General features: G+C 38.5%; 1 protein-coding gene across 1 annotated transcript in view; it reads right to left on the reverse strand.

Annotated features, from left to right (window-relative positions):
- The window catches only part of LOC110168089 (seizure protein 6 homolog), a 69,540-nt gene that overhangs the window by 13,110 nt on the left and 43,662 nt on the right, over positions 1–12,768 (reverse strand). The window contains exons 5-9 of the mRNA XM_020933496.1: positions 4,090–4,275; positions 3,079–3,247; positions 2,316–2,482; positions 1,935–2,129; positions 674–812 (exon numbers count right to left, since the gene is read on the reverse strand). Coding sequence (XP_020789155.1) covers positions 674–812; positions 1,935–2,129; positions 2,316–2,482; positions 3,079–3,247; positions 4,090–4,275 — 856 coding nt within the window. The remainder of the gene's footprint in view (positions 1–673; positions 813–1,934; positions 2,130–2,315; positions 2,483–3,078; positions 3,248–4,089; positions 4,276–12,768) is intronic.

The following is a 12,768-nucleotide window of genomic DNA, read 5'->3' on the forward strand; positions in this document are numbered from 1 at the left end:
CCCGCTGGTTTAATTTTAACCTTTCACAGCCCATGCACTGCTGAGTGCTTGAGGCACTAAAACAAATTACTTATGCTGTATTTTGCTTGCTATATAGACTGTATGTTCATATAAATAATAGTGTGACTCAATTATATGCAGCAAAAGTACGGTTCTGAATGTGCATAACTGAGTTTGTTATTTTAGTTGAGAAAAACAAGGTCTGTAGTGGTTTGAACAGATAGTGCTCCATAGTGGCCTCAGCTGCCTCCTTAACAGCTGTGACTGTGTATGTGTCTGTGTGATGATGGATGGGGCGTTCAAGGAAGATTGATGGCTGAAGAGGAGACTGGGCGCATATACATGCTCTATGACATCTGCATGTGTGCGTCGTCTGTGTGTTGAATTACAGTTGGCCAAGGCAGAACAAGTGGCTGAGAGTAGTTCTCTGCCAGAGCGTATTCATTTCAAAGCCAACTCCAAGACGCGCACCAGGGAAGTGGGAGCGGGGAGGCTTACTGGCTAATCTGGTCAGAGCGAGCTGGAAGCAACACAGAATTCTTAATGTGGTGGAAATTTTTTAAAAATCTAATTAACAACACAGACGCAATAGGTTGTCCTATGTGAATGTATGGAGGAGTGATGCGTTTAACATGTGAAAGTGGCTCCTGCCCTACACCTGGTGCACTCTTACACTTGGATGTCGAGCATGATCCTCTTGTCCTCTTCCACGTGGATGCCCCAGATGCAGTCCTGCCCCTTGTCATAGGCCTCGGGCCAATTAGGAGACAGCACAACACCAGCCGAGTCTGTGATCTCCCCACTGCACACAGCTGCAACACAAATAACACAGCGTGAGCCTTTCACAGCCATTATCTGGACAGCAGTAGTCTTTAGAACCAAAAATAACATCCTTATAGCATTTCTCCTCTTTTCTCCGCAAACTAAAGATGTGCTGCACTGCACAAGGCTACACATTTAAAGCTTTAAACAACTTCTCCTCCATCAATTATTTCTTCCATTCTCCACTGTTAATGTCTGTGGAAAGCTACCTTATGCTTTCTAGTTCAAATAACTGTATGCTTTGCAGAAGTGCTGTAACCTAGACACTTTTACTCAGCAATGTAGTATACATTTTTATGTTAGATTATCTTTATGAATAAATATATTGTGAAATAGTATAGTAGCATATTGCGGTTAATTTTAATGTATATTTTTTGTCTTGACTATATCAGGATTGCAGTTTGTATGTAGTTCACAGTAATGTACTCAAAATGTATCTTTATTTTTAGGATTTTAAGATATAAAATATTTATATGAATGTACAGTACATTTACAGTAAAGTACAAGACATTTTAAATGCAGCATTTAAACTTCTAATACAACTTCGTGTGCAGGCTCCTTGATAAGAACCTTGTAAAACTGCATGCTGGCACTAAACCTCTGAGCGACCATGACCCAGAGGGCACAGAAATTTAATTTCCTCATTTCTATTTTTACTAGAAAGCTTTTCAATTTTCGCTATGTGTCACGATGACCATGCAGCCAACAAAGCCTGGTGGAGAGGTCAGGGTGTTATGTTTGGGAGATGTGAAGTGAAGAAGGAAAGGCCACTAAGGGTAGACAGCTATTTAGTGCAGTGCTTAGTGTGCGCAATATACTGAGTCCGTCTGCAGGCAACCTTTGTACGCTTTAATCTTGGGCACTTCTGAAATCTGCCCTGCCAGCACACACTCTCTATTGTTAATAATAAGACGGAATTTATCAAGGATCAGAGGAAGGCTGCTTAAAAGATATACTTAACTGGAAGTTTAGCTTTAATATTTGAGTGAAAAGGATTCACTAATTCCAGAAATAAACCAGATGAAAGCCAAGGTCCTTCAGATGCTTAAGGAGAGGTAGGTTTTGGCACAGAGGCTAAAGAGGATGAAAAGATGCACAAGATGTTGACTGACCTCGGCATGCTGGCTCAGTCTCGTTCCACTGGGGGTTTTCTGGGTCCACACACTCAATCACAACAGAGCCTTGCTCAAGGGTGTAGCCAGGGTCACAGGAGAATTCAACTACAGCCCCCACACCATATGAGGAGTCAGAGCTGCTGAAGTTTCCGTACTTTACAAAAGGCTCATAGCACATTCCTTTGGCGAAAGCTGCAGAAATATTAAACACAAAAGTATGACTAACTGTCACTGGGATAGTAAAAAAAAAAAAAAAAAAAAAAAAAAAAAGAGGATACTTTTTTTGCTAGTCCCATGTAAATTCCACCCAAAATGTATACTTCTTCTAAGTAAATATCTACAATAAAATTCTAATAATACATTTTAGACCAGACATACATTCATATCTGATAGCTGCCCCTGTGGAGGTCAGGCTCCCGTCAGTGGTGAACTCCACAAACAGGTAGCGTCCCGTGCTAAGAAGGCCTTCGTTGGGCAAATACTCCACCTCATAGGAGTCATAGATGGGGGGAGAGTCGATGTTGTTGCCGTTTTTAATCAGCAGCCTACAAGATACATTTACATAGACGGACAGATTAAAAGGGAAGTCAGTGAGGGGTAAGACAAAAAGGAAAGACATTACAAGGTTTCATATGGGCTGCTCACTGTTCCATTTGCAAATCTAATAACTTTATGGATCAGTAGCCGCAGAACTCAAATTGTAATGTTATTGCTGTCCTCTGTAGCAATTTGACTTGTTCTGTGTAACACAGCTTTGTTAAAGTCATGTAATGATAAAGAGCTCTTTCAGACTCATCAGACAGTCCCTACAGGTTATGCATATTTATAGCTTTATTCCCCAGACACACTGTTAGTCACAAGGATGACTTAAAACTGGCTAAATATTAGATGAAGACACACAGCACAGGGCTGTTTGATTAGAGCTGTGGGAATACTAGGGCTATATCATTTTAGAGAAATATGATACTGGTATAAGATGAAGATGTGCAATAATTGCTGAAAGTAGAATTACCAGTCCAATGATCACATGCTCTACCTTTGACCAACTGATAAAGGTTATGTTGTATGTGAAGTCTTCACAGACAGGACAGGGGAGTGATAACTGCAGTTATTAATGGCATCACCTAGTCCTACATGTTACCTGTCATCATCCTCTGCCAGAGCCACCTTCTCAAAGTGGACATGCAGCCTGTGGCCCTCGGGTGCCTCCAGGACCCAGTGACATGTCAGGTTGTTGCTGTAGTTGCCAGGGAAACCAGGGGAAACTATGCGACCATAGGTTGCATTCTTTATCATGCCTCCGCAGGACGCTGCACGAGAAGAGAGAGAGAAGTGAAGACAAACCAGTTGGAGGGTATGGGGCTCAAAATGAGAAAAGTAATGGCGCGGAGTGGAGCAGAGGTTTAGAGGAAAGTCCCCAGACTGAACGCAGATTACATCTGTATCCAGTGGACTGTGGCCAGGCTACACTACGTGGCCCTCACCAGCTCTAAGAGTGTGTGACTGTGTGTGATGGACTTGTAAAGAGGAGAGGCCAACACCAGCACGTTCACTATCAGCGGAGAGCAGCTACACAAACACATTGGAACTGCCAGATGAGCCTTTAGCAGCAGGAGAAGCAGAGTAATGTAGCCCACTTCTAATTAAAGCAGTCAGGTCCAATGGTCCTATTGTGCCCTGGCTCCAAAAGAATACAGATGTGTGCTGCTAATCACACACAAACACACTCATTTGGCCACAGAGTGCAAGTAATCAACTCAGCAGGAGAAAACAACACAAAAATCTCTCCTAGACTTACTTTGCATAAATACATTTTTATTATACTGCATAAACTACTTTGGATGGGTGACTTTTGACAGAATTCGATCATGAAACCACATAGCTTTAAAATAGCTGATGTCAGGAGTGTGCCTTTTGGCCTCATAAGTAATTTATAAAGTAAAAATAAGTAACAAAAAATTAACATTTTCACTTAACCCTGAGGTAACAGGAAGGGAAACAATTAAATGTTTAATTAAATCCTAGTCAATTTTATTGTTATAGCTCAGTCTGTAGGTGATTTTTCATTTTTTATCTATATGGTCATGGTAAAGACACTATGAATAGAATAGTTGTCTGCACAAACAATAGGAGGCACAATAGATTACTGTACCTATGCATCGGGGCTCCTTCCCGCTCCAGTAGGGTGTGGTTGCGTTGCGGCATAAAAGCATTTTGGGCCCTTGTAACTTGTATCCAGTCAAACAGCTGAAGAAGGCTTCACCACCAGGATGAAGGTGAGTCACAGAAACCTCTCCACCAGTGGGCTCTTTAGGGAACGCACAGCTCAACACAAACGCTGTAGAAAGAGAAATATTATGTCAGCACACTCTTAAATCAACTAGTGTTGGAATTGAGTGCATAAACCAAGAAAGAGTCCTGATTCAGATCTAGTCAAGCCTATGATAAATGGGAAGAGATACCAGTGAACAGTTCAAATATTGTCCAATCTTCCTTACCAAGATTGGACTATTCCCAAGTGCCGGAAAAGGCTAGACGGGTTATCAGAAAATACAAAAACAAGCTTAAGGTTTTATATAAAGTTGAAGGTTTAATACGTGATCACACAGTGGGCGTGTATGGAGGTAGGAGAAAACGTAAATTTTTGAACAATGGTGTCTTGAATGTAGGTAGAGTAAAGATTACTCGAACATGCATGAATATTCAAAATATTTGAGAGGGTTAAATATGGGGTGAAACATAACATGGTTAAAACTATTAGGTTGATTTTGCATAATATAGTATGTATTATTATCTTTTATATTCTCATCAGACATTAGTTATTCCTATCAGAACAGTGTCATTTATCATAATTTGGCTGGTTACAATTTCCTTTGTTACAGGCAATCGTGGTAATAGATCTTTATCATAGCAGCACAAGGCAGCTCTTTGTGTGCCAGTAGTTAAAAGACAACAATCATAATATGACATTTTAAAGGTTTCCTCTCAAAAAATATTACCAATGATGAGTTCAGAGCACAGATAAACCCAATATAATGCCGCAAACACATATTGTGTTTGAGCCTACTACACAGTTTATTATGTCTTTTTATTAAATATATATATATTTTAAATCGCAATATTCATCTAAAATGACTTCCACATAAAAAAAAATAATGCTGTGCCCAATGCGAGCTGATGCCGTAGTAAATGCCATCAACACAAAGACTTGGCAACTCCTACGGATAGCTACAAATCACGCTACCGAGGAGCAGATTTTTAAATATTTGTATCAATATGACTATCTGACGCTGCCGAATCCTATGTGTATCTCTTATAAAGAAAATAAAATTGTAAAACAAATTAAGTACAGAGCAGTGGGCGTATGCCAGTGGCGGTAAAAGCGGGGGTTGATCGGCAAAACAGAGTCTTGAATATAAGTAATTAAAGATTGCTCAAACATGCATGAATCCCATATCCATACACAACTTCAGAGGGTAAATGAGAAGGAGAAACAACTAAAACATTTTTAAAAGCTCAGAAAAGCAGAAGAGGTCTGCTTTAATACTCTAGCTGTACCCACAACCTGCACCCTATGATTTCAACTCTAATGTAGTTCCAAACGATCCCTCTCTTAATTGATTACAGTGTTGTGCTACATACAGTATGCAAATGTACAATGACATGTTTGCAATGCTGAGGTAATTAACAGGAGTATAAAGCTCTTCTGTGTCTGGTTTGTGTCACCATGACAAATGAAACCTCCGCCGATCACTAGAGCACCGTAATGAGTGTGTAATGTGATAACTGGAAGAGGAACTAGCAGTGAGGGGCTTGTCAAACTGTGCTCATTGCAATGGGGGAAAGATCAATGCTGGTGCGCGTTTATTTCTTTGTGTGTTTTTAAACAAATAGTGTCGGGTGATGCAGAGTTCTCACGGATAATGGATTAGGCTAACCAAGTCTGTAATGGAACCTATTAAACAACCGACTTTCCTGGCTAATAACTGCACTGTTCTACCTCATTAGTGTAGACGCTTTAATGATCAAACTTTTAAAACTTGGAAGAATGTGTGAATAGAACACAGAAGTGCCGTAATTGGGCTATTGTTCGGAAATGCGACGAAAGAATAGAGCCTTTTTCAAAAGCTTTAACTTCAGTGTGAATTAGCATACTCCACATTATGTTTGAGCATTATGGATGTCAGGCCCAGTCCAAATGAGAGCTGATGTAATTACAAAACAACAGAGAAAGGCCACACTGGAAGCCTGCCTTCATAGAATTTATGTTTGCAGCCTTAAAAGCAATTATGATAATAATCAGCCACAGGCCACGTACTGTAAACACCTTAATCTACTTATGCTAATATGGAGAAGGTTATTTGGGTTTGTTTGTGTGGGCGTAGATTTTACTACAAATGATAAATTATAGTAGAAAGTGGGCTATATATATATTTCATGTACTAATTTAGTTAGATCATGTTTATGCTGATAAATAAAGCAATCTGTCATTTATCTAATTCCAAGAAAATAAATCATTCAAACTTCTGCCTTTATGCCACTTTGGAAGAGTAACAGTTTTAACAGTTATTTTATGTATACATATTTTTTAAAGATTAAAATCAGTTACAAATCACAAGTCTTCTGATGAACATGAATCACATTGACCGTTATACTTTGGAGTTGGAGAGATTTTGCATGCAATTGCCCACATAATCCAAAATAAAACCATGGTATATTCTATATTGTTAAATGGCCACATTAGTTTCAAGTGTAGTCACATAAAAGCCAAGACAGAAAAAATATTGTCAACAATATAATCCTGTATGAATTATTAAGTGTCCAGGCACTCAGCAGCTGGCCGTAATAGAAGAATTGCCATGTACTATATATCAATTTTAGATGGAAGGCAGCAGTTTATGTATGTGTTTGCAAACAGCATTAAGGGGGAATTGGATATTAAAAGGGCCATTCTATTAGTCTTTGCACTTGAACCCACAGTACATTCTACTACACACACTCTTTTCCCGGAGAGGCTTGTAAACTGCCCTCACGCAGCATGTTTTAATCTTCAAACTGGAGGTTTTCTGTTACACGGCCACTGCCTCCTTCCATAATGAAACAGTCCCTTCTTTGGTAGTAAATCAGAGCGCCGGGGGGAACAGGTACACTGCCCCTGGGTCGTCCATTCAATTCTTGGTTTATCACTAGCTCCAATGAACCTAGTTATTGCCATTATCATAGCAGCATTTACATCCCTATTGAGCATGCGGCGGGGAAAGCCAGGGGCGAAAATGTGCAGCCAATTCCTGAAGTATTAAATTAGGTGGTGCCTCCATTCCGTTAGATGCGGTGCTGGGCCATAAAGTCTGATTGTTTTGCTATTACAAATAATAGACCAACGGAGGAGGCAGAGGAGATTAGTGGATATCACGGTAGGGCCAGGGCAAACAGACGTGCAGCTTATGTTTTTTAGTTATGGGTCTATTGTCAGGGAGGTGAAAAATCGGTGAGGCAAAGCATGGAAAGACAAGACAATATCAGAGGAAGGGTCTGAGAAAATGGATTGAGAAAACAGATGCCAGTAGGGATGTCAAAATGTTTGGTTAATCAATAATATTAAATTAAAATTAAAATTAAATACATTTTGTCAAATAATCAAAAAATTGAGACGTTTCTCCCCATAATACATACATGCATTCAAACCACACAACTGTACAGCAACTCCCCCTTCTGTTACCGATAACCCTATGTCCTGCCAGTCATGATATCATCTTTTTATCCTCACAACCTCTTGTAGATTGCTGAGATATATTTGTATTACTGTATTTCTATATTTAATGTTTACTTGTAAGTATACATTTATATAAGTATGCCTTGTTTGACACCCATCTCTTAATATTTTTGCTACTTATTTTGAATTTATTATTACCATTTATATGTTTGCTCTTTGCTCTTATAATATATTGTGATATACGAGCTACTGTGTCCAAATAATTTTTCGTGTGGTTCAATAAAGTCAAATAATCATTGATTTTGCAACATCCCTAACCAGCAGAAATAATCTTTTTCAGGGTTAAGTGGTCTTAATAGTGAAACACATTGTCTTCAATAAATTAACAAAGAACATAAAGTGTGTTATAGCTTATTTTGGAATACGGTATTGAATATGGTTCAATATTTATATTTCTTAAAATTAGTCATTGTTCTATGCCTTGTTTACATTCGGTAACAGGTTGTGTTGTTGAATTTACTCTCTTGTTGTCCAAAGATAAACTCGTGGACATCGTTTAAAGAAAGCAAACAAGCCCTTATTTGTTCCTGTGATATTAGGCTGCCATAGTGCTGCTGTGTACACACTTTCTCAGCCTGTGAAATTAGGAAGTAGCGCTCTTCATTAGCTGATAATGTCTTTTCAGAAGGGCACATTAGATGAAGTGTGGAAGTCAACGTTATTAACCTACAACAACCCAGTGACCTGTTTTGGACAAAAGTTTACAGAGATGAAGCTGGGGATTTTTGTGTCCCATTGATCGTGTCTAAATACACTTTATAGTTGTGGCGCTGGCTCAGCACACCAGCACTCCTTCTCTAAACTGATCAATAGAGTTGTATCAGGGAAACGATTCACTTATAAAGGTCCAAGCACAGGCTGCCTCCATATGCTCTATTGGTATTTATGTGGCTGGGTTAAAAACTCGATTTTAATGGTCATTTACTCAATGAAGCCTATTAAGAAGAAATAACTTTGGACTAGAGGTTCTTGTCAATAGAGTGAAGGAGCAGGGTCGGCTGGTGGATTAGTGTCAGGTGTAAAGGTCTCTGGCCTCTTCACTTGTCAATGCTCTGATTAGCTGCTACAGATCAATATGAGCACACAGATTTATGATTTTACTGTAAATATGAGAGGGCTAATTCTTGTCCTGTTTTACTAAGATGTTGTAAGGTCAGACGCAATCAATACAGACTGGTTAACTTGAGTTGTGCAATTATGGCTAAGTGCTATATATTTCATAGATACCACTACTTTGGACTGTTGTCATAAAAGATACTACAATTTTAAACTTGATACTACAGAAAGGCTTAATACTAATATAAATGTTGATTCCATAATGAGAATAAGAACTGTTTTTACACAATGGAATGTAATTTTCAACACAAAATAACAGTACTTCCTTTAATGCTATCATGTGATCTTTATATAGCTCAAGAGCATTCTAAAACTATTCAGGAAATGTCCAGCTATGTCCTGTTGACGGTATCATTTCAGCTGTGATACTTGTTCAAATGAGATTTAATAGATTGATTTAATACTAGTTTTAATATCAATCCATAATTTAAATGTAATGTTTTTTTTACTTTGTTTTCTGTTTTGATAAAATTGTGACAGCTGCCTTTGGGTTTTGCCTTTCTGCTGCTTAACATTTGTAAAAATCTAAAATCTGTATACACAGTCACTACACAGGGACCTGATTTTTATCCCCATAAGGAATTCAAGTACCTGTGATGTGAGTGCGTATAAAATTATTATTAGAACAACAACATGGTTTAAATATCAGATATGGGTTCAAATAAGTTAAGGTTAGGGTTTAGGTTAAGGTCTGGTGAGTGCTGACTATGGTTAAGGTTAGAATCAGTCTGAATGTCAATGTAATGTTTCTAAAGAAGCACAGAAACTCAAGTGAGTGTGTGTGTTCTACAAATGTGGACTACAAATTCCTCTCACAAACAGGACAAACTCAGTATTCAGCAGATAAAAGGGGGTGTCCATCCGTCAGTGCTGGAGCAGATATTAATTACACTGAACCCTCACAGCTCTGTCTGCTTCTCCACGCTTGTCCAATCACATTTCTCACAGGCCATTATGTGGGACAAGGTGATCCAGTGCTTACCAAGGAGATGAATTGACAAATTAAAACATCTCCAGGTTTGTAAGACGCCTTTGGAAACTCTGCTGAACATACACTTTCCTCTCGCCGCATTAAAAGAGATGAATGAGAGAGCAAATCCAGTTCTACTCACATGTTTGTTCAAAAGATGCTTTGACAGCTTCATTCAGACAACCCGTAACTCTTCTTGGAATTTAGTCTGCAGTACTACAACAATCATTTTTCAATTTTTTTCATTATTTAATGGGAAAGTAAACCTAAACATGCCATGCTACCACACATAATTCTCAACATTTTAGAGAATTCATTGGAAAGTATATAACAACTGATTTCAGATTTCAGAGTGTGATGATGCTGTGTCATCATTCAATAGTTTTACCTATTGATTACATGGTATTTTGTAAGGAATATCCAAAATAACAAAGAAATAAAAAGAGGTATATTTAGTGTATTAAGTTAGTTGGCCCCCATTCCTTGTGAGGGTTTCATCCTGGCCCTCCTACCCCTCCCTTCCCTGTTCTTTCTCTCCTTACCCTATTTGGATTTTCCTGGGCGGACCCCAATCACCTGCTGAGCTCCACTCCTGATCCTCGTCAGTAATCATCTCCGGCAATAAAAGACCTGCTGACCTGCTCTCCAGTGTCAGATCGTTCCGTCAACCAAGTGGTGAACTACTCAGGCTTTTTGTGTTTTTGAGCATTTTGAAAGTTTTTTGACTCTTACCTGTTTACTTTTGTCCGTTCCCCAGTTCAACCGTTTTGGAGCCAGCCTCATCCCGTTAGCACCTGTTCTGCAAGCCTCTGGTCAGCCTCTTCACCATTGCACTTCAGCCAACCTGGACCCGTCCTACCTCCCCTGGAATCTATCCCCCTGTCCACGACTATTTTTGTTAATAAATACTTTTGTTTCCCTCTGCATATTTGGGTCCGACCAATGATTCCTTAACATTCCTTTTCAATATTATAGGCCTATAAATGTAATAAATGTAATTTTATCATTAAAATCTACTTAACTGACTTTATTTTTGCTACATTTACACAGTGTGCAACACTTTATCATAAATAATAAATAAATACATATAATAATTAATCAAACATGAAAAAAGATTTTAATCATAATGGTTTAGAAAGTATACTTAATGCCCTATCCCTAACTCCTAAACTTACGGTAATCATTTAATTAAGTAGTTACCGGAATCATTCATAATAAACTATTTGTTCAATACAAATTAAGTCTTTGTTCATGCTTCATTAAGGCCAGTTAAAGTGTAGTTATTATAAAGTGATATACAGTGTCTATAGACCAAATGTTGCCTGTACTACCTGCTCTCTTTATATCCCTCCACACCCCGAGCCTGGAAGTGAAATTAAATAACAGTACAATATATTGGGGCTATTTGTCTCCATCTGTCTGCGCGTGAACAGGAGCGGGTACGTGCTGTCCTGACCCCTAGCAACCATCACTCAGCCCGGCGACCACGCTCTGATTTATCTCACGTCAGCACCGTCGCTCACATGCCTGCTATCATTTTAGCCCTGATGAAGAGTGCCATCGTAATGTGTTGGAATGAATGTTTTGTCCAGCAGCTTCCAGCATCAGCTCAAATCGATGGAGCATGTAATTGGTGGCCACTTTGTGTGATTGCTAAGCTAAATAGACATTGTTGTGGACATGGAGAGATCAATGTCACACATGCCAAAAGCATGGGAGCGGACGGAGAGGGAATTTATGGGCCGTGCGTCATATTTAACAACATGTGGTAACTATCCGCGCTGCAGTTTTGTGGTTATGGCTGTTATATGGACAAATGGAGCAAAAACATTGTGCAGATTGAATCCATGGAGTCTCAATGCTATAATACTTTTAAAGGTGCTATATTACGCAAAATTGACTCTTGTGAGCTTTAAGCTGTTAGAATGTTGTTACCTCCTCAAAAACATGCCTGGAGTTGTATTTAGCTTCATTCACACATGTTTGAGTAACTCTTAGGCTCCAAAGCTCAAAATGCTCTTTTCCACTTCTTGATGTCATTTAGTGGTAGTTTTCAAGTTCACAGCTACCTTTTACCTTTTGTTCAGTAGAGATGGCAACTCCAAGTCAGAAATGATTCTAGTGAAGGTGTATATAGTTTAAACACACACACAGCACTTCCTGTACATCACAAGGTAAAACAGACTGTTTTCTGTTTGAGAGAAGAATTCAGCCTAAAAATGCAGGGTTTGTGTGTCAAACATGTGTGAATGAAACAAAACACAACTCCAGTTATGTTTGTGATGAGGAAACAACACTAATACAGATCAGGAAATAGAGTAATATAGGTCCTTTTAATACTTCTAATATTTCTAGTAATACTAATATTTTTTGTAAGTTTAGGACCTGCATGTACTTTGACATTTGACAGTAATAAGTTGTGTAGTGCTTAATAGTAAGACATTTGGAACACTTGCTAGTAGGGCTTGGCAATTAATCAAACTTTAATCAAGATTGAGATTCAGTCATGTCTGAACGTCAATGATCTGCTTGGGTCCTTTTAATTTAGCAAATCAGCTAAATCCTGGCAAAAAATCCTCTGTTAGTAAAAGCATGACGTTTGGAGCAGAGTTTGGATAAAGTGTTAAATTGCGTAGATTTTTATTTTGCTTTTGAAAAGAAAATATAAAAATCAAATAAAAAATTTAGATGAATTAATATGACTTTTTTATAGCTTTTTTGCCATATATAGCCCAGCCTTATACCTTAACTGTACTCACTAACAACTACAAAATACTAAATAGAAATACAAAGCGTGGCTAATTCATAATTTACTCTATAAAAGATCATGCATTTACTTGACTGACACACTTTTAATTAATTACACCCCACCACCAAAAGAATACAACCACTGAATAGAAATCACAGTGAAACAATAACACTGTTGGATGAGCACTGCTTACACCAGATTGGTGCAGGCATAACTAACATCC

Source organism: Boleophthalmus pectinirostris, unplaced genomic scaffold (assembly GCF_026225935.1).
Source record: "Boleophthalmus pectinirostris isolate CB_2022bp ecotype Guang Dong unplaced genomic scaffold, ASM2622593v1 HiC_scaffold_12, whole genome shotgun sequence".
In the NCBI taxonomy this organism is placed as follows: domain Eukaryota; kingdom Metazoa; phylum Chordata; class Actinopteri; order Gobiiformes; family Gobiidae; genus Boleophthalmus; species Boleophthalmus pectinirostris.